Here is a 24,670-nt window from a genome sequence, read left to right on the forward strand (position 1 = left end):
CTTTGCGGAGTAAACATAAAGAAATGCTCTCACCCATATATATTTAATTTAGTTTGTGATAGTCAGCAATGATCATATGATATATTTTCTAATGTTAGTGCATTGTTATACTTAATAAAAAGCTGACTATAATGGGAAAGTTGAAGGGTTTCAATCACTTCAATATACCAATATCAGCTGTTGTTCCAATAACAAATAAATGTCGAAATTGAAACAAAGAATTTACAAAAAATAAAAAGTTTTCGAAGTAAGATATTTATCAGCAAATATAGTATATAAAATGTTTGTGTTTTATTTTCAATATTGGCAAATAATTTTGTTATTTAGATTTTAAAAATACTTTAAGCTACTCTTATAAACTTGAGAAAGCTGAATGTTGAGTCGAGTGTTGACAGCGGCTGGCGGGCGTAAGAGTCGAGTGGAAAGTGTAAGAGCGTTAGGACTGAACAGAGCACCATGGTAAGCACAGGTTTGTTTATGGTTTGAAAGATAATTTTTAACGCGATTTTTTTTATTTTGAACTCTTCAATTTATTTCAAATTTGTTTTCCAGGCCGCCTTCACAGATGATCAGATCTCAGGTGAGTTGAGAATAGATTGGGCAGTTATTACAATGAGGTGTGGCACTTTGTCTTTTACATTTCATGGCACTTATCGTTGAATCTGATAATACTTGTGTCGTCATTGAATACCCAAATAATCGTCGTACTTCTTCGTGTATTAGAATAATCTGTATCCTTATCATTTGTGTCATAGTCGTAGATGTGATGGGTTGCCGGGAGGTTGTTATAGGGAGGGCAGTGGTATCTTTACGTGACGTACCGGTAGTGTTCAAAATTACTGGTTTCACCGTACGATAACCTGTCCTATGCATGACATACAGCTCCGTTTTGTAGAACAAAAGTCAGGTGGGGTTTCGTTGAATATGTTGAAAAAAGTTGAGGATATTTTGTTGTGAACATGTGGATATATTCTTTTTATTTTACTATGAAGCTTGTTATTGGTAGAAATTGTCATTTTTTTTGTGGTGAATTTAATTCTGGGATTTGGATGGTACTTGGTTGGGGGTACAATCCACAGGTACTATTAAAACTTTGTTCTGTACTCTTTGTGTTCTTGATTTTGATACAATGAAATTAGGCGATGGATTTAGGTTGTTTATATATAGGTTTGGTTGTTTTTTGGAATACTATGTATGGGCTTGGAAACCATATAATCAAACTGATGTAGAAAGGGTCCAGAAGGACTAAAATGATTGGGTGCCTATCAAATATGTCATATAGCGAAAAGCTGGAAACTACCAATCTACATTGGGAGTTAGAAGGCTAAGGATTGACCTTATTGAAGTATATAATACGGGGTTTTGAAGGTCTAGACTCCCAGGACTACTTCGAGCTCGGACAAGGATCTAAAGAGTAATAGAGGAGTGGGATAAACAGCCAATAGAAGTAGTTTCAGTTAAAACTGTACACATGTTCTGGGCAAAACAGGAACCAGTACTGAAGCCGTTAGGGGGGGGACACTTAATGAGCCAAAGAAGGCTTCCTGCCCCAGCAAACCAACTTCGGACATATCACTAACCTGTGGGGTGGAACTGGTAAGAATACTTGGTTTCCAGATTGCCACATTGGAGTTATACTACTTTATTATTTTCTTTGCTGCAACATCAGTTCTTCTCTTTCCACATTCTGTAGAGTAGTTTCCTCTTAAGTTCCGAGTTATCGTTGTCGTTCATCAATGATAGATTTCCTATTTGTTCTTTTGAAATTTTGTTGTCACTCATATTTTGAAGTAGTTCTCTGATGTACCGGTATGCTTTGAATTCTAGTATAAATTGACTTAGTGTTTCGACATCTGTTTATTGCATAGGAGACATAAGGTATTTTTGTTGATGAATCTGTTTCTGTACTGAAGTGGTAAAGTATTACTTCTGCATCTTGTTAAAATAATGAAAGAATCATTGTTGTCAAAGCAAAGGATTCAAATTTGTTCACTTTTTCTTTGTACTTCATATATATATGTATATATATATAACATCGGTTAACTTCAGTTCACCAGGCCTGGGTTATCCTCTACCTTAATAGCAGTTCTCAATTATTCTTTTGTCATAGTCCATCTATGTTTCAATTAGATATTTGGGTATTTTTTTAGAAGTGCACTTTACATGATAAAGCAATAGGAAATTAAGTATTAATTTTGTGAATTGAAATATATCAACATAATGTTTTTCTTGGAGGAAATCGATAACAAAAAAATCTTGCTTAAAAACAAATACAGTGAGACCTTGTTAACGGACGTTAATTAGCTGCGTTTGCGGTGTTTTGGAGTGGTTTGGGTGGCATAGTGATTGCACGCACTAAACAACAACACCGAAAAACACTTCAAACACAGCTAATTAACGTCCGTTAATGAGAGGTCTCACTGTACACTACTGAATGGAGCTGCAACGATAGGTTTAAGACGCCATGTGGTCATCTGTCCAGTTCTGTCAATGTCAGTTTGACAATGGTGTTGATGTTGAGTACCGTGTATTCTCCCTCTCCGAATGATGTCAACACTACATATTTTTAAAACTGTGCTACAGAACTGAGATTCATGCTATGAAACTTTTCTACACCCCTCAGTCCAATCATGTGTCAAAACTGGCAGTCAACACCCCTGACAAGAAAGATAACCCTGATAACCTGAACACAGGTACTGCATTACTTAATGCAGGTTAGGTTAGATGAATTTATCATACTTTAATTTCTTTGACCTCTACATTTGTCAAAACAAAGTTTGTTAGTGTATCACTTTTAGCAACTTTTTCTATTACCATATCGCACAGGTGTGCAATTATAAAAATTTACCGATATTTATTGTTTTAGAACAGTAATCTTTGGGGCACCTCAGTCTCAGTGATAAGCATCTCGAAGTTCATTTTTCAGTTTCGATATATTTTATATATACCACATGTAGTTTAATTTAGGTTTCATGTCCCCTGTGGTTATTGTTGAAGCACCAGTTTTTCTTGAAACAGTTTGGTGTGTAAGTTGGTAGTTTTGAGATGGTTTTAATGTGCCATTTTCTTTAAATTTTTGTTTGTCTTGTATGGTAATATTTCTTGACTATATTATTTTTGGTAAGGCAACTTGTTATCAGTGTGTTTCCTATCAGTCTGCTTGAGCTTCTTATTGTCATTGCAGCTTTCAGATTCTTTGATTTCCTAGCTTCATCTATTTTGTACTTTACAAACTTGTCAAAGCATCTTCTTTTGCTTGTTACTGTTACTCAAAGATATTTTGTTTCATTTGATACTTCTAATCCTCCTATATTTTCCATGTTTTTGCTTTTGTTATAGATAATAACTTGGCTCTTGTCCTTGTTTAGTTAAAGTCCATGGGCATTCACTACTGCTGCCAGGGTGCATAATAGTGTTGTAGCATCCTCTTTGATCTGAGCCAGTAGCAGCCTATCATCAGCATAGATTTTTTTTTTTTTTTTTTTTTCTCCTCCTCCTCCTCCCTTTTCCATCATTTATGTGGATCACTTTAATGTAAGTAATCAGAAGAAGGAGGGCTATAGAGCTATTGTGTCCCTGTCTTATACTGCTTGTTATTTCTATTTTGGCTATACTATATCTGTACTATCCAAATGCATCTGTCTTGTCATCAATGGATAGGGTAATGTAGGGTAACTTGGATGAACTGGTTTTCCAATCCTTTGCGAAGCACAAATGTGTCCCACCAGTTACTCTGTGCTCCCTCACCCATCCTATGCTAAACTTGGCAAAATGAATTATAAACCGTTGTATTTTCAAACAAAGGTAATATGTATATTCATTAGTATAATAGGTTATCAGTGAATTGTTTTACCATATTGAGCATAAGAGGATTAGGAGAACAAATTGTATTCCTGAATAGAATTGCACTTACTAGTGCTCATAGTGGTAGGTTTATCTTTCTGTTCAGATCCTGTATTTGCAGCTATTGGGACATAGGGGCGATTGTGAAGGTTGTGTTTCTTATTTGAAAGTCTTAGGATTGTTGAATTGTTCTGCAACAATCAATTGTGTAGGGAAATGGCTAGGTAACTGACTTTTTTCAAGTAAGCAGAGTAGAAAGATTTTTTTTAGGAGATGCAGAGGTACTGTTTAGCAAAAGCCACCCTATAACTTCAGTCTTAATTTTATTGGCACCCTGTACATTTAGAAAACATGTTCCCCATGGAGATAAACACATGGCTGGTACATACATACATATACCAAGGCATTTTTCCTTCGTATAAGGGAGGTAGCCCAAAAAAAAAGTGTAAAAACCACTCCCACCCATTCCATCCCTATCACACTCCACTCCTCTCCACCCTCTTCCCTCCCTCTTATCTTGGCACCTCCTGGATGATGGGTCATCCCTGCATCTTGCCCACTGCCCTGGGTCAGAAGCAGTGTCACAAAACACATCACATCCATATGGCTGATACTTTTGATGATTTTTGCCAAATATGAGGAGGCTTTGGAAAGTGGTGCTGATAAATATGTAGAGGAGATGTGACAGCCAATTACGTACAAGTGCTTTTATGTAAAAAAAAAACACCATGCAAGGATGGTGCCTTTATTAGTACAATATTTCACTCATCTTTTATCAAGTACTTTATAAAGTTGTAGATATAGATTGTCATATTAATAAAGGTCATCCTTACATGTTTATTTTTATAGACTTCTTGGCAACTGCCAATTTCAAATGAGTGCTTTTATGCAGAAATGGTTAATAGATCATTTAGCAAAGCGTATGACTTAGCATGAATTGATCTCATAATTTACAGGAATATTTGTATGCTCTCATCATAGGGAAGTCCTTGACTTTGTATATTTTTGACATTAGCAGGCATTATGGGTACACACTTGGTTATGGGTTGTGATGGTCACTGTTGAATAGCAGTAAAGAGTTTCACTGTTATTTGCATATACAGTAGGCTACACTGCCATTTGACTTCATATGGAAATGGCTCGTTTAGAAAACATTGTTGTGGACATTTCCTTGCATGATAATTATAGACTTTTTACCAAGGTTAGTGACTTGCCCCTTATGTAATGCTTATGTGAAAAGGTGTATGCTAAATGAACCTATTTGTTGCTATTTTTTTCAAGTTGAATAGAAACATTGGCAGTCAATATCAGTTGGTTCCTCGCCCTTCTCTAGGTCTCTTCCATCTCCCAAAGGTAATGGCCATGGCCACTGGCTCAGACCTATAATTATTCAGAAAAGAGATTGTGTTGTTGGATAGGGTGAGAGTAGGGCTGTGTAGAGTGAAAATCTCGGTGTCTGTGTGGTGATAACATCTAGGGCAATTGAAGTCAAACCAGGTCATTTCTGTGTTGGTACTGGTTTGAGGGGATATTGACCCGAACACTTGTGTCATTGTAGCTCTTGCTTGTCATGAGACTTTTTCTCGGTCTGGGGGAGTCTGAAGTATAAAACTTGGTAAATTTCAGCATTATGGTTTTTAACCTTGGGCAATGCCAGATTCTAAGTTATTCCAGAGACTTGATGCATCTATTGGAAAATTGTTTCTTGACATCCGTGAGGCATAAGGTTGTCTTTAATTTGTTCCCATTACCTTGACTCCTTTCTCAGACCAACGGAATTTTAGTTGTCAAAAATACTTTGGACAACTGTTACTTTGTTCAGTTAAAGTTTCTAATGTCACACATTTTAGCCTCGTAACTTGCTTTGATAATAACCATACTAAGGTACCATATAAAGATGACTTCAAGGATGAGCCCTATTAATTATCATGTTTATAGCTTAAATAGATCCTGAGTGAGAGCAGTTGTCGAGTGTCAGTGTTTTGGTATATGCTACATAGATACTGTATATATATATATGTATATATGTGTGTGTGTGTGTGTGTATATATATATATATATATATATATATTTATGTACAACACTGAATAGGTCTCAGTGATTAGAGATACATTTTAACAACCACTATGCACTTTAATTCTAAGCCATCAACATCAGGAGACTCAATGTGGCCCCATTGGGTCTCCCGATGTTGATGGCTTAGAATTAAAGTGCATTGTGGTTGTTAAAATATATACATGTGTGTGTGTATATATATATACACACACACACATACACCAAGGGCTTTTTCCCCCTTATAACAGAAGTAGTAGTCAAAAGGCATATACCCACTCCCATACATCACCCTTTCCTCCCTCTCATCTTAGTTCCTTGTGGATGAAGGGTCATTCCTGTCTCCCACCCTCTGCCTTGGGTCAGTAAGGCTGCTTTACTTAATCGGCAACCCCCCCATACCATTTTGTGGAAAATGAGACAGAGAAATCCCTTCAGGCTGACTACTTCCTACCTTCCCCATCACCCACCCCTCCCTTTCTTGCATCACATTATCATCTATACACAGTCATTCTCTATTCACCCCCATGTCCCACCTTCTCCCTTCCCTGCTCAACAGACATACCCCTTGTGCCCAAATCCCATTTCACCGTATCTATCAATCTCATCCTCAGTCATTCCCCCAAGTTCACTCCATCCACCTCTGCCTTCCACACTTCTTTTACCAGTCTTTCTTTATTCATTCTTTCCATATGTTACATGGCACATTAAAATTATTAAATGTTGATTGGATATATATTTTGGCTACAAAGATTTGTCTGGAGGAACAAACTAAGTGATTATAGAATAATTTTGAGTATTCTGAGACTCGCGTCAAATACCAAGGTCACATTTGACGTAATTTTACATATTTGGGCACAACTTTAGTTTTATTTAAGCTGTCAACTTAAGGTTCATCCTTGGAATCTTCCTTATTACATGCCATAGTACAGTTATGATTAAAGAAAAGGTCCAGAACATGCATCACAGACATCTAAAGGAACAAAATAACATAATTGTCTTAAATACTTTCGATAACTAATAAAACTAAAGTTGTGGCCGGAAATGTAAAGTTATGTCAAATGCGACCTTGACCTATGTATGGGATTAATATACTCAAATTATGTTCTTATCACTTGATTTGTTCCTCCAGACACCTCTGTAGCAAAAATATACATCCAATTAATATTTGATCATTTTAACATGCCATGTAGCACATGGAAAGAATGGGTGAAGAAAAATTAGAATAGGTGGATGAAGTGAACTTCAGGGAATGACCAAGGATGAAATGGATGGATGGGGTGAAAGGGGCTTTGAGCAAGAAAGGGAAAAGGCAGGAGATAGGGATGAGTAGAGAATAGCTCTGTATAGATGATACTGTGATGTAAGGGAGGAATAAATGTCTATAGATGATACGGTTCTATTTGACAGCATGTTTTGATATGGATGATGATGATGTCTTGGGGTGCTGGGTGCAGGTTTTTGCTTATTTTTTAATAAAATGCTGCCTTTTTCTTTTCTTTTTTCTTCCATTGAATGGGTTGTGCTTGTGTTCACTGGCATGAGGAATGTTGCATTACTTCTGACCCAGGCAATGGGCAGGAGACAGAGATACTCCTTCATACACAAGGAGTATGAGGGAAACATATCGGGGTGGGTTCATGCCTTGGCTGACTACCTCGCTAATAAGAGGGAAGAAACATTTGGTAGATATAGAGAGTTGTAATTCTTAATTGTTGGGTACCATGCTGTGGGTGATTATTTAAATGGAGTGGTATTGGATTTATGTGGTTTCTGCTGACCAAATTGTATACCTTAAGCGGCCCATACACAATCAATTATATTGCACAATTTCATTGTCAATACTCTAAATTGACAATTAAATTGACCGTGTATGGGCGATATATTGACCGTACACAGTCAATTTAATTGTCAATTCAGAGTATTGACAATGAAATTGCGCAATATAATTGATCGTGTATGGGCCGCTTTAGACATGCATGTTCAGGTTCTTGTCTTCACTGTCAAGTTTTTTATGTTATAGCTAGTCATAGTGTGTATCATAAGTGAACCCCGTTATTTTAGGATTATTCTTCAATAGGAAAGGTTGGCCTGACTATTGGATGCATATTTAATTTGTGGTTGTCAGAGGTAAGGTCACTGATAACTTTGGAGGTAAGCAGACTTTTTCTTTTCTCCTTCATAGTTCTAACTTGAGGTAGATTTCTTTTTTTACTGCTGGGCAAATGTTGTTACTTTGTCTGCATAGGTGAGTTTTGAAGTGCTGTTGGTAATTCTGTTCTTTGGAGGACTCCATAATCGCTCAATCTCTGGATGAAATATTCAGGCCATTGATGAACATTAAAGTAGTTTTTATTAAATGGACAAGATGAACAAATTACAGAATGCCTAATCTGCCCTGGATGCATGTGCTGTGATCAGTGTACAAAGTGAAAGATATTGAGAGAACACAAAGCAGGAACCAAGTTGGTTGTAGGAGAGAGGCCAAATGCAGAGTATGGGATCCAATGTACTTAAAGTTTTGCCCTTTTGGGCGAAATTTTAAATACATTGGATCCCATACTCTGCATTTGGCCTCTCTCCTACAGTGCTGTTGCAGTTGGTGCTGCTTTTACTTAACCAAGTTGGTTCACATCCTTGCAAATAAAACTTGGATTAAAAACTCTGGACTTGCTGTCATGGGAAGAAGTAATAGAGGTGACTCAATGGCATTGTTCAGGTCATTAAAGACAATAGATAAAACTGGTAATGATGCCTTGGTTTGACATGGAAGTATCATGAGGTCATGGGAACAAATTAAAAAAAAAAAACATGTATGGAGGATGTCAGATATGTTTTCTGCATAAATGTATCAACTCTTAGAATAACTATAAGGTTCATGCTGTTGCCAGTTAGCTGAAGGCTGCAGGTCTTCTGCAAGAGACCAAGGGCAACAGATTGATTGATTGGGCCATTGCTAAACCCACAAGTTAATTGAAAACTACATATAATGATAGAGAAAAGGGGACAGGACTATACAAGTGTAGTGCCTTTTATGTATAGGTGTATACAGTTCAGTTAACCCATGGAGGAGAAAGATTTGTAAGTATTGCTTCTGTGCCCAGGCCTAAACTGGGTTGTTATTGTTTTGAAGCTAGATGGTATCCTGAACAGTTGTGCTAATGTGACTCGTATTTATCATAGGAGGGATTCTCCATGGGATCAATAACTGGGGGCATTTTGGTGGTTGATCATGGAATGCTTGTTTTGTGATCAGTGCATGATTTTTTGTATGGATGTGTTGCATAGCACAGATGTAGGATGTTGGAGATAGTGTATTTATTTCCTCTTCTCTCTTATCTTTTTTCTTGCTCTTATCTCTCTCTAACCCGCATTGGATGTGGTGACATTTTGGAATGAATGGGTAAAATTAAAGGCTCTTGCAAAAAACTTTGCCTATCATTTCTAGATGCTCTCTTGGGGCGAGTTTTATTTTTGTGTATATAGATTCTATTTGGGTTGCTCTAGTGCGCTGTTATTTTTCTTAATGCATTGTTTAGTGTAGGGGTGTCTGCTTCTTTAATTGTAGGAAACCATGAAGAGGCAGGAGTTAAATGGTTCTCTAGTATGACCAGTGTTACTTGGTCTTTGGAACAAGCCTAGAAATATCTTCATCTTTTCCAGGTAATGATATGACTTAATTTTTCTAACAGACTTTCAGGAAGCTTTTGCCATCTTTGACCATAAAGGTGATGGCAAAATTCCAGTCATCAAGATTGGAGAAGTTTTGCGTGCTCTTGGACAGAACCCCACAGAGGCGGATGTCAAGAGGCTGAGCCAGCAGCACAGGCCAGGTATGTATTTTGTTCTTCCAACCATCAATCCTTTAGAGAGGATAATTTTTCACTTTTGCCATTGTGAAAATGGAGAAGGGGGGTCGCCAATTTAATGAAGCGGCCTTGCTGTGGATGTGCTGTGTCTTGCGACACTGCTCTGACCCAGGGCAGTGGACAAGGTGTAGGGATGACCCGTCATCCAGGAGGTGCTAAGATAAGAGGGAGGGTGGAGGGGTGTGGAGTGTATTCAGGGATGGAATGGGTGGGAGTGATTTTATGCCTTCTCCTTTTTGGCTACCCCCCTTGTAAGGGGGAAAAAGCCTTGGTATATGTATGTATTCTGAGTAGATAATAAATGTGAATAGGCACATAAAAAAGAGCAAAAAATCAAAACTTGAGGGATGTTCTAAATTTTTTTTTTTTTTTTTTCATGTAATTTATTTATTTATTTATTTTTTTATTTTTTCATGTATTTTATTTATTTATTTGTATATATATATATTTTTTTCAATTTCAGATGAGCGCATCAGTTTTGAAGTCTTTCTACCCATCCTTCAGACCATCTCTAGGCAACGCCCCCTAGACACAGCCGACGATTTCATTGAGGGTCTAAGACACTTTGACAAGGATGGCAATGGCTACATATCTTCTGCTGAGCTGCGGCATCTTTTCACCCACCTAGGTGTGTAAAATGTATAAATATGATATCTCTAAGAATATTTAATCCCCTTGTGGTGGTACAGCTGAATGACCCCTTCCACTCTGGGAAAAAATAAAATTATCATGATCTCTCGTGCAACACTTGCATAATCTTCATTCCCTACACAGAAGACCTCAGTGAAAGTAAAGAAACAACATGTACTCCAAGTGTGGCTAGCACATTAGATAGCATAGAATACTATGTACAAACAATTCACAAGAACCACACTTCTGTGCTTCTACAGCAGGGTACTGTACAAAAAAGAGAAACAAAAACCCTCAAACTGTATACAGTATAGCCATTAGAATAATAGACTACACCAAAATCACTCTAGTAGGATAGATTGACACCCCCCCCCCATAAAGCACCACAGAAAGAGTTATATGCAAGACCTCTCATACCCATTCACTCACACTACATCATGTTATACAAGCACAGCCTATAGGATGCAACAAGGCACTAACCTCAGCTACATGTTACTCAAAGATCAACAACATAGCCTAAGAACTTATCATTATTGCCTAAAGTTTTACATACATACATATACCAAGGCTTTTTCCCCCTTACTACGGAGGTAGCCAAAATGGAAAAGGCATAAAATCATTCCCACCCATTCCATCCCCGAAAACACTCCACACCCCTCCACCCTCCCTCCCATCTTAGCACCTCCTAGATGACGGGTCATCCCTGCACCCTGTCCACTGCCCTGGATCAGAAGCAGTGTCGCAAGACACAGCACATCCACAGCAAGGCCGCTTCATTAAATCGGCGACCCCCCCTCTCCGTCCCCCCATATAAAGGAGAGGACGGGGAGAAATCCCTTCGGGCTGCATCAAAATTTTGCTCACACACACTACCTCACCCCCCATTCCACCTCATGCATCACAACATCTTCCATACACAACCACTCTCCATTCACCCCTGTCTTCTGTCCTCTCCCATCCTTCCTCAACAGACATTCCCCTCTTCCCCAAAGCTCGCTTCACCCCATCCATCCATCTCATCCTAGGACGTCCCCTCATGTTCTCTCCCTCCACATCTGCCTTCCATACCTCCTTTACTAGTCTTTCTTCACTTATTCTTTCCATGTGTCCAAACCATCCTAATACTCTTTCATCAACCCTATCTCCCAACTCCCTTTCCACCCCTGTTCTCCTCACCTCCTCATTTCTCACTCTATCTAGCCTAGTAACCCCCATCATACTTCTCAGACACTTCATCTCAAACACATTCAAGCTCCTTCTCTCTTCCTCTTATGTTTTATGTTATGCCTAAAGTTTTGCCAACTGGAAATATGCTGCACCAGATAGACTAATCTGCACAGTCCAAAGCATCTGTTCAGGGTGTGTTATGTCATAATTTACTACTGCCCATTAAAGTGATAGACGTTTTAGAAGGAAGTTAAGAGAGGAAGGGGAGGAGAGTCAAGTAGAGAAGAAAAGGTAAAAGGTGCAGATGGACAGATGTCGATGGAAGAGGAGGCAGTAAGGGGAAGATGGGCAGAGTATATTAGAGAGTTGTTGAATATGGAGGATAGGGATGGATTGGTTATAGCAGTGGGAGATCCTGAGTGAATGATAGTTTCAATGAGAGTAGTAGAGCCTGTGTTAGAATTGGAAATGGAGAGAGTGAGGGGTTTGAGGTAAAAGTGGGACTATGTCAAGTATGTCATGTCACCATGGGTGTTTCATTGTGGGAGGTAATAGACAGGGGACTGGATGTGGATACAGAAAATGGGGAAAAGTGGGAGGTAAGCCAGTTGTTGTTTGCTGATGACACTGCTTGTGGCAGGGTCAGAGGGATTAAGGGAGTTAGTGAGAGAGTTTGGGAAGATATGCAATAGGAGAAAGTTGAAGGTAAATGTTGGTATATATATGTATATATTTATGTATTTACCTAGTTTCACCTAGTTGTATTTTATGGGACGGGAGCTATGCTCGTTGTGACCCGTTTTTATGGCTGCTTGTTTGATATTCGGTTTTGTTTGACAGGTGAGAAGCTGAATGATGATGAAGTTGAACAACTGTTGACAGGGCTCGAGGATTCTCAGGGCAATGTCAACTATGAAGAGTTTGTTCGCACAGTCCTCAATGGCTGAAAAGCCTGAAGCCATACCACTGCCTGATGCAGGTGGAAGCATCATTGCATTTCCTGTATGAGGCAAGAGGACATGAGAAGTTCAGAAATGTTCTTTTGTCTGTGGCAGAAGTATAGTGCCTACTATTGTTATCAAAATTTTCATAATTTATGATAATCATTAACATTATATATATATATATATATTCCTGTCTTCCTTCCATCCCTGATGCATTGATTATCCAAACTAGTACAGACTTTTCTTGTTTTCGCTATGTTTGTACCTTATAGTTGGATTGCCAAATTATTTCAGGCTTTTACTAATTTAGGCTGAGCCACCATTCTTGTACTTAATTTGCAAAATGGAAGAAAAAAAATAGGATATTTGATATGAGTAGTGTTTGTTGCTTGTGTTTGTTACATAAAGTGTGGAGTGGAGATGTCTCAGAGCAACATTCCATAATGCATACAAGTTTGATGTGGTGTCAGTTTGGAATAAAAGCTATTTAGAATAATGGTATTTTTTTTTATATACACAAAATGAGTTATTTTTTAGAGCTTTAATATATATTGCCTTTGACTTTAGCATGGACCATCCCAGAGTCCTTACATAAGTGCCACCACAGGGCGAAGATTTCAGCGACTCCCCATCTCCACCATCCCTTACAGCCTGTTTTAGCTATTGGCTTGCGAAATAATTAAATGGATTTAAAAAAAAATTATTTAACGTCCCTATTGCAGAAAGGATAAGGGAAAAATATATAATTCTGTTGACTAATGCAAAATTTGTATATTACATTAAGATATTCAGGGCTCTTTCGACATGTCCAGACTAGAATTGCTACCCCAGGGCATATGGTAACTGCCCTTAGGATGGATATAGTGGCCTTCTAGGTAGTGGGGAGATCAGCAAGAGTTAAACATGCTACAGGTTGGGCCACAGCAACAAAACCTTCCACAAGTGTGTGACTTCGGGTGTTGTAGCTGATGACCTCTGGAAGCCCTTAGTCATAACCCACACAGATGTTGACCCAGTGGCTGTCCATTACTGGAGTCAAAAGGTAGTAAAGTTCTGCAGCACTCATCATGACTGAATACTCCTTTATAGGTTCCACTTTCACCCTGCATGGAGATAGCATCCAAAGAAACTGCTCTGAATATCATTCTTTCAATTTTCACCTGGCTGGGGAGCCAACCCCAGTAAGATCACCTAAACTGATGCACAATGATACGTAACAAATGAAGGTGCAACAGCCCTCTGAAATTAAAACCCTTCTAATGCACCCTCACCCCACTGTCTGACACCCAACAACATACCCGCTTGGCCTTCAAGCCAAAAATTTCATAAATCAATTAACCAACAACATGGCAATAAAACCTCTTCTTACAAGGACGAATCTACTATGATGACAACAGTGATTAACCCCACCATCACTGCTACCTACGTAATTGAACAACCACTAACCGTTGTGAAGGTGCATTATTGGAAAAAGGGTTGTGGTACTCACCTGGGTAACTATAATTGCTCCCAGGTATTGGTGTCACCTGCAGGTGGCAGAGGATTCTAATGGCTGTTTGGCCTCCAACTTTTGGGGTTCGGGGGGTAGTCCCATACCAGGATCATCCGTTCTCCTCTTAGCCGGAGATGTAGAGGGCAATCCTGGGCCCATCACAAACTACACATGTCTAACATGCTATGAACCTATCACCTCAAGCCAACAGACGAGGGACTTGGTTCAGTGCAATTCATGCAAAAACTGGGCCCCATCTCACTAGCACAGCACTTGCTGACATAAAACAATACACAGACGCTTGGACCTATTCTACATGTCCACCCATAACCTCACTCCCACCATCCCACCCCCAGCCTGCATCCTTACCCACTTCCCCACCCTTGTCATACCCTTTTCTTCTCTCCTCCTCTCCATCCACTCCAGTACCTCCTCCTAACCCTGATCCTAATCCTTTCCCACTTGTACCCCAACCCTATACAGCAACCTACATCACATACAGAACACAATATAACATTGATGGCTTCAGCACAAAAATACATGAACACTTCCTCATACAACATAACATACATGTTGCCATCATACAAGAAACAAAACTACAACACTCAAAAAACACCTTCATTTCATAATTTCACCACTGTCAGATAAAACTGGACTGAACAACTGTGGTAGACTCCTCACCGTTATCCACCAGTCCATCTGTTTCATGGACATAAGTACCACAACCAAATCCCTCCTCCCACCCACAGATGCACCACTGAAACCCTATCATTCTAAATCCAATAGGTAACAAATTCACAATCACAATAGTTGATATGTACATCTATCATCCCCCACACTTCCAAACAACTTTAGGCTTAATCTCAACCAACTTGCCACCATCCCCACCTTTATCCTGGATGGTGATTTCAATATAAAGTCATTGGCCTGGTATGTCAACAACATTGACACAGGGTTTGATTTGCAGACACAACTTGAGTCACTGACCATGCTGAACAATACCCATAATCACACACATCCCCTCAAGCCCTCTACACCCCCTCCTCACCTGATATCAAGTTCTGTTCCCCATATTTAACCCCAACAACCTCTTAGAAAGTGGTTGGACCCCTCTGATCTGACCACCATCCAATCGTCCTCACCAAAATTACAATACACCCCAGTTGGCCACATACACCAGTTACAAAAGACCAATCTGGGAAGCTTTCACTGAAGAGACAATATTTTGAGAAACTACAATACACCAATCACAGACATAGACACTGCTGTGCACACCTTCAATACAACCATACAAAACAGACAAGAAACATATCTCCAGAGGCAACAGAAAATCAAACCATACAATCCAAACTTTACACCAGAAATCTAAAGCCTTGTCAGACAACACAACACACTAACACAATACCCCCACACCTATCCCTAAGAACATAAGACAAAATAGAAGCAATTCACACTGAGATAAACAAAAAACACTAAACTGGCAAACATTTATCAACACAATCATGAAACAAACAAAAAAATGTGCGAGACATTTAACAGCATTACACTATCCAACAGTAACACAATACACTCTTACACAGCAATAAACACAACAGTCAACTAGCAAAAAAACTGTCATATTGCACACAAGCCATTGCACCCTGATGACTGACGCATCACTCAACATAAAGACTTTCCCATAGACTACACACCCTTCATAGACAGCCAGGTGAAGCATATAATCCATAACCTCAAGTACTCATCTGCCTGTAGCCCTGACAACATAAGTAACATCCACCTAAATCACCTAGGGCCATATGGCATGTATGCATTAACCAACATTGCAAACTACTGCTATTCACACAACACTATATCTGCCATCTGGAAACATTGGAAAATAATCATGATCCCCAAACCCAAGAAAGACCCAACAGTTCCAGCATCACACTTTTCTGTACCACCTCCAATCATAGAATGCGTCTTCTATGACTTGTCACAACACATAACCCCCTTGCAGAATCACAAGGTTTTAGACTACTTCACTCCATAAACACTTCTGATCCTTCAGTTTTCTATGGCATCAATTCGGGTAAACCCCCACACAGAATACTTTTCGTAACACTAGGCATTAGTAAAGCTTTCAATGCCATATCGTATACAAAACATACAACACAGATATGCACAATACCAAAAGATGGCTGGTCAGTTACATATACCAAAGGCTTTCTCCCCCTTACACGGGGTAGTCAGGTCAAACAATGGTTGGTCATTGAAGCTTGCCAAAAATTTCATAAATCAATCAGTCATTGAAGCTTGCTGATACCACTATATCTGTCATATAGCTAATGCATGGATGGGTGCACACTAATATAGAATGAATCCGTGACATTCTACAGACATTTATTGCAACAGATGATAAGCACTGCTACCACTTGCTGACCAGTGAGGTTAATGCTCAAAGAAGATAAGAATATAATAATTTGACATACAAGATAAATGTACATGGGTTTTGAGCAATTTCATTACAGGAAAATACTACTGTTTAAAATGAAATTGACCTAATCTTAAGAACATGTAGAAGTAGATATTATTTCCGTTCACCTAGGCAAGATGCAATCTCATGAAAGGGCTCAACCGCAAAGGTTGTTACAGGGGAAAGGTTGTGAGGGTTCTTTATAGTAGGGGTAGTACTAACTGATGATGGAACATTCTCAATGTCAAGGCCATGGGGAACTCTTGATATGATCTTTGTGCAATAGGTCTCTGTAAGATTGTGCAACCTGAGTGCTTTGACTTTATTATTTGACTCCTGTCCAATGATACGAAAAGGTCCAGTGAATTTAGGGGAGAGCTTTGAAGTGGAGTGTGTTTGAGGGTGTAAAGTTCAAAAGTACAATCTCTGGCTGATTTGTTATGCAGACGGGCCATATCGTCCTTAGCCATATTAAGAGTATTATGGATTCTTTTAAAAAGACTTGAAATTTGTTACTTTGACCTTAACATAATCATTGAAATTGTAAATGGGAGGTAGTTCTGAAACAAGGTCATATGGGAGTCTTTTGTCGAGTCAATGAGGACATAATGAGATGATTCCAATATTGACCTGTTTATGGCACTGTCAATGCAACCTTGAATCATGGGGACATGTTCATCCCAAGAAGGGTGAAGATCAGAAGCAAGATGTCAAAGAACATTGAGAATCTTTCAGTTCTGGCATTCAACTAAGCCATTTGAACTAGGATGGTAAGCAGTAGTATTACATTTTATGACTTGAAAGTCTTTACAAACATTTGAAAGAATCTCATTATTGAACTTGGTACCATTGTCAGAAATGAGTTTTGGGGGTAGTTAAGAGGCAAATGAGTTTGTCAATAAGGGTCTTTGCCACATATGCTGTCTTGTCTGGAAGGGGGAAAAGAATACAGAATTGGAAAAAATAGTTGACAAAAAGAGCTATTGATTTCTGTTGGGTGTAAGTGGTAACTTAAGGAGGTCAATAGCTACTGTATAGAATAGTTTGCAAGGGGTAGGATAAGCTGAGATGGGAACATGTCCACTGATATGACCTTTGTGTGATGCACTAAAATTACTAGCATCTATGTGGAAGTGTATGGCCTCATGGTAAACCAGAAGTAGTGCAATCTGGCTTGTGTAAAGCACAGCAATGAATGAATTGTGTGGGAGCTTCAGAACTTAAGGAATGAGGTCCGTAGGGACTACAAGCTAAAACACTGATCAGTTGGGTTCATGTTTATTCATTAGTGTTGTTTTGTGATAGAGTATGTCATCAACTAATGTGTAATTGTTGAGATTGGGAGGGAAATTATCTGTATTACCGTATTTTTCGGACCATAAGACGCTTCGTACCATAAGGCGCACCCGTAAATTGCTATTCCCCGTCCTTACATAAGGCGCACCTGACCATAAGACGCACCTGGTTTGGTAGGTCAAACACCACCAGAGGCGCCACCGTCGATGACGAGCACAATAGCGCGTCATTTTATGCGCACACCATGCAAACGGCCAAATTTACATACCGCGGGAAATTTCATTCATACAAATGTTATGCGAGTGTATTTACTACGATCGTAGTAAATTTCAAACAATTACATCATCAGTTACATGTCGGTACATAAAAACATAAGATAAACATGGCGGCTTGCATTCAGCAGTAAATCGAAAATTGGTTTATGTTTCAGCGTAAAAAATGAGCTAAATGAATTCAGTGTATTGGCAACTGACCAAAATGAACGAAAACTACTAGTCTCGCGGATTGTTCTAATACCAAAATAAAGGCAGCGTGTTACGGAAGAGGTGAGAAATCGGTGGTACTAATTCGTTTTTTTTTTTTTTTTTTTTTTTTCTATCGGGTCGGATTAAAGGATAACAACATTCCCGCCATCTTATCTATGATCACCGGTGGTATGGATCAAACTTCACTTTATTGTTTCTATTATGTTATTAGTGTAATACACTTATAGTTGAATTATTTGAACTATTTTCTTTAAAATGTGTGATTTTCATGTAATATGATCAAAGAGAAGTTACGTTTTTATCCTCCATAATATTACGGACCACAGCTACGATTCGTCCTGCCCGCTATCTATGATCATTGGTGGTATGGATCAAGCTACATTATTAAGTTTGTTACAATTGTGTTATTAGTGTAAAAGATTGCATATAGTTGAATTATTTCAACTATTTTCTTTAAATTGTGTGATTTTCATGTAATTTGACGGTATTCGTAGCTGTGGTGGGTAATTTTGCAGAGGATAAAAACGTAATTCTTTGATTAAATTGCATGGAAATCACACATCCTAAAGAAAATAGGTCAAATAATGCAACCATATGCTAAATTCTCATATAAAATTGTGCCTGTCAGTAAAAACCGTCATTGTTGTCATTATTTGCACTTCATGTACAATTGATTTATTGCCAAATAAAGTCTATCTATCTATCGGCGATTAGTCAGACCGCACGTTTCGGCCCGATTTCCTGGGACAAAATAGGCCCGATTTTCCCTTCAAAACGCAATATCTCGAGAACTAGGACAGCTAGATGGATAATTCAAATTGCACTGTCGCCGTCGGCAGGCTAGCTACGAAACGTGTCAAAATAGTACGTCACTATCCGAGGCATTTTTTTACACTGAAGCTACAAATAAGGCGCACCGCACCATAAAGCGCACCACCCGATTTTGGCCGATTTTAAAGATTTTGCCCGCGCCTTATGGTCCGAAAAATACGGTAGTTGTGTCTGTAGATTTGAGGAAGTATATAACACATTTCCATAGAGGATCTGAGCTTTGCGCTGCAGCTATGTGTGCTTGTGTAAGAGTTATTGAAATGGGATTTTGAGTAATGGTCATGATATGACAACTGAGAGCATCTGCTACTAGATTTGCTTTACCCTAAACAAAATGAAAGATAGGCATGAACTCCTGTATTATGAGGAACCATCGAGCAAGTTGTCCTAATAGGTCCTTTGAAGAGGTGTAAGATGGGTTGATGGTCCATGTAGATTTGTGTTGTAACCAAGGATGATCTCTTTGAAGTGTTTGAATCAAGGCATATATTACAGCTGATGCTTCTATATCTGTGACAGTAATTTTGTTCATGTTTGTTGAACGTACAGTTAGCATAGGCAATCAGCCTGAGTTTTGTGTTGTGTTGTATGAAAACTGCGCCAAGTCTGGTGTAGGATGCATCTGTATATATTGTGAAAGGAAGCTTGTGGCTTGGGGAAGCAAGGATAGGTGCCATGGTTAAGGCTCTCTTTTAAGTAATTAAAGGCTTTCTCTTGGTCAGGTGTCCAAGCAAAGAGGATGTCATCCTTAAGTAGCAAAGTTAATGGTGCTGCTATCCCAGCATAACCTGGAATGTAAAATCCTGATAGACCAAGGAATGAATGTATGTAGTCAACAGAAGTGGGGTGTGGAAAATCAATGACTGCCTTGACCTTGTCCTGCGAGGTTAGAATTCCTTGTGAGTTAAGGAATGCCCTTAGAAGCGTATTTCTTTCTGAATGAAGGAACACTTCTTAATCTTCAGTTTGAGGCCTACTTTTGCTAGTCGTGAGAAGAGTGTTAAGAGTATATAAGTGTTTACTAATCTGTTTCAAAGCAAGGACTTTGTACATAAGTTGTGTGAGCATTGAAGGAGCTGAAACAAAACCCATGGCTAGTCTTTTGAACTGATATTGTCCTGTGGGAGTACTGAAAGCTGTCAGGGGTCTAGACTCTGGAGCAAGGGGAATCTGGAAATATCTTGACATAAGGTCCAAGGTCGTGAACACAACATTGTTTTCATTGACAGGATGTAAGAGATATGGAATTTACAGGGATGGGGTGTCTATCTGGTATAGTTAGCTTATTTAATTCCCTGAAGTCTACTACTGGGCAGAAGAAACCATTGTGTTTAGGGACAACAAAGAGAGGGAAATTCCATTCACTGATTGATGCTCAGTGATGTCCTGAGCAATCATATCTTGGATATCTACAATCATGATTTTACTGTGTGGCATTCTGTATGTGGGAATGTAACGTGGTTTTGAGTTCTCACGAAGGGGTATGTGATGCTGAATGAGGTTAGTAACTCCAAGGGGTTCACCTGGAGTGGCAATAGTTTGTCTGAACTTATTGCAAAGTGCAATCAAGTCTGCTTGTGCATCAGGGAAGTGTATAGGGTTGAAATGTGATGCATCAATGGGTTCCTGTGCCATGGGCACGTCGGAAGTTATGGTACAAACTTGAGAAGTGGGTTATTGGTCATCCATGACTTTGATGACCAATACTTGTACCAACTGTGAGATGTTAGTGTCATTGGCAATCAAAATGCAAGTGTGACCTTTAATGTTGAGCTGATAGCTGAAAGGAGGGAGATGCCATTGTCATGGCAAGTGTCTGGCATATAGAGTACATTGGCGTCTGGGGCTTGAAAAACTCGTAAGGGTATCTTTGTATACTCACAAGGGAACAGTGTCTTTGGGGTGATGAGCACTGTGTGTGTTTGAATGTAAATAACACATCTGATACTGAGGTGGATGTGATGTTGGATTCCTCAATGAGGAGCAGTAAATTTCCCTCAGTCGATGAAAACCACTGGTATTTAATGGGCATTTAGTCCTGAGTTTAGCTGATTTGGATATGCAGGAGTTAGTACATCTGTTACATTTGGAATGCATGACCTCAGCTGTCAGTAATGTGGAAGAGGTAGAGTCCTGGGGAGGATTTGGAGTGGTTGAGTACTGGGAACTATTGTATGAAGTTGGAATGATTTGTACTAGCAGCTGGGGCATCCTTGTGTGATGAAGTGGAGTGAATTTGAAGGGGGGGAGTACAAGCAACTGATGAGGGATCATGGTCTGCCTGTGCCTGCTCAGCCATGTGAATGTGATTTACATTATAAGGAATTGCTGATGGTAATGCAGGGAGGAAAAGGTTTGCATAAATACCATTTTGAGCAAGGTAAGTGACTGCTATGTTGCTTCATCAGTTTTAAACCTATGAGGATATCAGGAAAATGAATGTCAGCTACGTAGGCGGTAACTGGAATGGATGGGCACTGATCTTTGTAGCTAATAGTTAGGGAGAATTTTCCGACAATCAGGAATGGTACACCATCTACATTGCAAAGGTTGACGTCGGGATTCCAAAATGGTGACACGTTTTCTTGCGGTGCGGAATTTATGGAAACTCTGAATTGACATATGGCATATATTCTTGCCAAGGGAAATAGTGTCCTCTCAACTTTGGCATCTATTCATGCCATGGGAAATAGTGACTCAGGGATGTTTGGAATGTATTGTTGCCATAGCGAGCAGTGGCCCTCAGTATGTTTGGTACGTCTTCTTGCCATTGCGTGTAATTACAGAATGACTTTACTTTTTCAATAAATAGTACTTTATATTTTCACAGGATTGGTTTATGATTAAGTCATAATCAATCATTACATAATTTATGACATCATCCATTATAACGTAAATAATTGTTTATCTGATTTGCCTGTCCCTGTGGCTCTAGTTTACATTTGCAATCGTTGTGACTGCCAGGGAACAGAGTTGTATTAAATGCTCTTTTATATCACTGACAAAATCTCCACAGCGTTGGTGTAGTTGTTGGATAAATAACCGACACATGTACGGTCCATGGACTGAAGAGGGCTGAACACTTCCCGTTGCCATACCCCTGGGTTGATGTCACCACTATTCACATCTTCATCAACACATCCCAAGGGGAAGTGGTGTCTTGAAGAATTTATGTGGAGCCAGTTGTGATTTGCACATGCAGCCATAACAATTATTTCTGTTGTGTTTACTTTTAAATCAATGGGTCTTAGGAAAATATGGGAGTTGGTGGAAGGAAATTAAACATGGATTATCTCATTTGGTTAACTAAACTCTTTTGCGTAGATATGGGGGTCTTGTATTTTTATTTCAACCACAGAAAGGTCTGTATCGTTGTGGAATTCCGTCCCCAGCAGACTTAGGAAATGGAGAAGGTGCTGTAAGTTGTTGGTGAACATTGGGCAGTCTTCTTCATACTTTGCATCAAGGTCTTCTGTCTTTGAGAGTTCGAACCTGTCTGAGAATATTAGATGTATTACGCTTATGCTCGGTTGTCATGCTTAGGTGCACAGGGTAATGGAAAAATTTTATGAAAAATTATTTGTAAACTTCTATTACACTATCACATATGTTTTAAAACTGGAAGTTAGTTTCCACACCAGAAAATAAAATAGAATAAAATAAAATAAAAATCTTGATGTAATCTCTGATGTATACCAGCTATTGAAAAAATATATATTAATTCACCCACATACACAAATGCATTGGAACACAAACAGCAAAATCATATACGCTTCAATTAGCTAAAGAATGTTAAATTACAAACTAATGGAAGAATTTTTGTACAAGCCTAAAATAGCCTTTAGCAACCACACTATCAAACAATTTCTTATAATTCTGTAAATTGCACCAGGATTTTTTCCTCCAAAAAATTGATTTTGCTTATCAATAGAGCCCAATAAGTTGATAGCTCCTCTCATGATAATGTTTTGATATATTTGTCCAATATAAAATGTTAGGTTGCAAAGAAAGCAATGGGCTCCGCTAGCGGACCCAGGGATCTGGGTGCGCATGTCCTGTGTAATAGTAGTCCTTGAAATGTTCATATTGGGCTGGTATTCAATTATAGTAGATTCTACCATTTTTCTCCTGAACTCACATCTGGATTTATAAATAAGCTCGGCTTTGTCCCAATCTAAATAATGTTTAAATTGCTTAACATGTTGGAACACAGCTGAGCTTTCTTGTCCAAATTTAATGGAACGTTTATGTTCGATCATCCTAGTCAATTAAATATGGACAAGAAAGCACCCAGTACACTGGGTGCACCCAATAGATGGCATTGTTTATACTTAAACACCAACGTGAGGATGATCTTTCCAGTTTTTGGAATTTGCTTACCAATAGCGCCCCATAAGTCAGGTAGCTCCTCTCACTATTGGCCAAGTTTTGGCGGGCTTTGATAAGCTCCTCCCACAATACACTGAGTGCACTTGTGGTGACGCGCCGCTGGTCAGCCAATCAGGAACTTGGAAAGCTCCCCACGTTCCCGCCAGCCTCCTTTAAAAGGATGATATTGACGCTAGCTTTATGCTTCAGGAGCTACGGGTCACACACAAGACCAGCTCAGACACGGCACCTGGAGAGGACCTCATCACCTATTCCATGCTGACCCATCTTGGGCCAGCGGGTGACGAGACACTTCTAAGGGTGATAAACGCGTCTTGGAGGACTGGCAAGCTACCAACAGCCTGGAAGACGGCAATCATAACGCCAATTCCAAAGCCAAAGGAACCTAGTGCTTATCGCCCCATCAGCCTGAGAAGCTGCATGGGAAAGACAGCGGAGAAGATGGTGCTAAACAGGCTGCTGTGGAAACTGGGCCCAATGCATGAGCATATACATGCTTACTGCAAGGGTACTGGCACAGCAAACAGTATAGCAACACTCCTCAATGCTGTCAGTGGCACACCGTCCATCGTGGTCTTTTTGGATTTGGAAAAGGCGTTTGAGCTGGCCAGTCCACTTGTGATATTAGACACCCTTGCCCGCAAGGGTGTAAAAGGCAAGCTGCTTTCTTGGATTGCTGACTATCTCAGTCACCGGTCTGCGAAAGTATGATTTCAGGATCACATATCAGAGGACAGAATGCTGGAGAAGGGCACTCCTCAGGGGCGGGGGGTCCTCAGCCCCACTCTGTTCAATGTGCTTGTCTCCAACATTCTGGAACTACCTCTACCCAATGGGTGCAAGGTTATCTCTTATGCAGATGACATTGCACTCATAATTACCAGGAAACGGCGGTGCTTCAGCAGGGCTCAGCGCTGCCTGAGCCCTGTGGCGACGGAGTGTTGCAGGTTGGGGTTAAAGATCTCCCCTTGAAAATCGAAGGCCATGGCATTAAGACTCTGGAAAGAGGGGGAGCACCTCACTATCCAGGACCTTAGGCTGGACTGGGTTCACCAGTTTCAGTACCTGGTGGTCTCGATTGATGAGAGGCTCACCTTTCAGAAGGAACTAGCCTATCTCAAGGAGAGACTGAAGGCAAGAGCCACAGTTATGAGAGCAATGACGGGGAAGGCACTTGGTGCCACGCATCAGGTCCTTCGCACATTCTATGTGCACGCAGT

At 39.6% G+C, this 24,670-nt stretch overlaps 1 protein-coding gene across 2 annotated transcripts; it reads left to right on the plus strand.

The window, feature by feature from the left end:
- The first annotated feature begins 335 nt into the window (after positions 1–335).
- Positions 336–13,001, plus strand: Mlc-c (Myosin light chain cytoplasmic). Of its 2 annotated transcripts, XM_076184145.1 has the most exons (5): positions 336–459; positions 553–580; positions 9,588–9,728; positions 10,228–10,392; positions 12,402–13,001. In XM_076184145.1, the coding sequence occupies exons 1-5, from the start codon at positions 457–459 to the stop codon at positions 12,506–12,508; spliced, it is 444 nt and encodes a 147-aa protein (XP_076040260.1). In that variant the 5' UTR covers positions 336–456; the 3' UTR covers positions 12,509–13,001. The 2 variants fall into 2 exon arrangements, with proteins under 2 accessions (XP_076040260.1, XP_076040259.1); XM_076184144.1 differs by lacking the exons at positions 336–459; positions 553–580 and adding an exon at positions 853–907.
- Positions 13,002–24,670: the final 11,669 nt, after the last annotated feature.

Source organism: Oratosquilla oratoria, chromosome 4 (genome assembly GCF_046742065.1).
Source record: "Oratosquilla oratoria isolate Oo_2021 chromosome 4, ASM4674206v1, whole genome shotgun sequence".
In the NCBI taxonomy this organism is placed as follows: Eukaryota; Metazoa; Arthropoda; class Malacostraca; order Stomatopoda; family Squillidae; genus Oratosquilla; species Oratosquilla oratoria.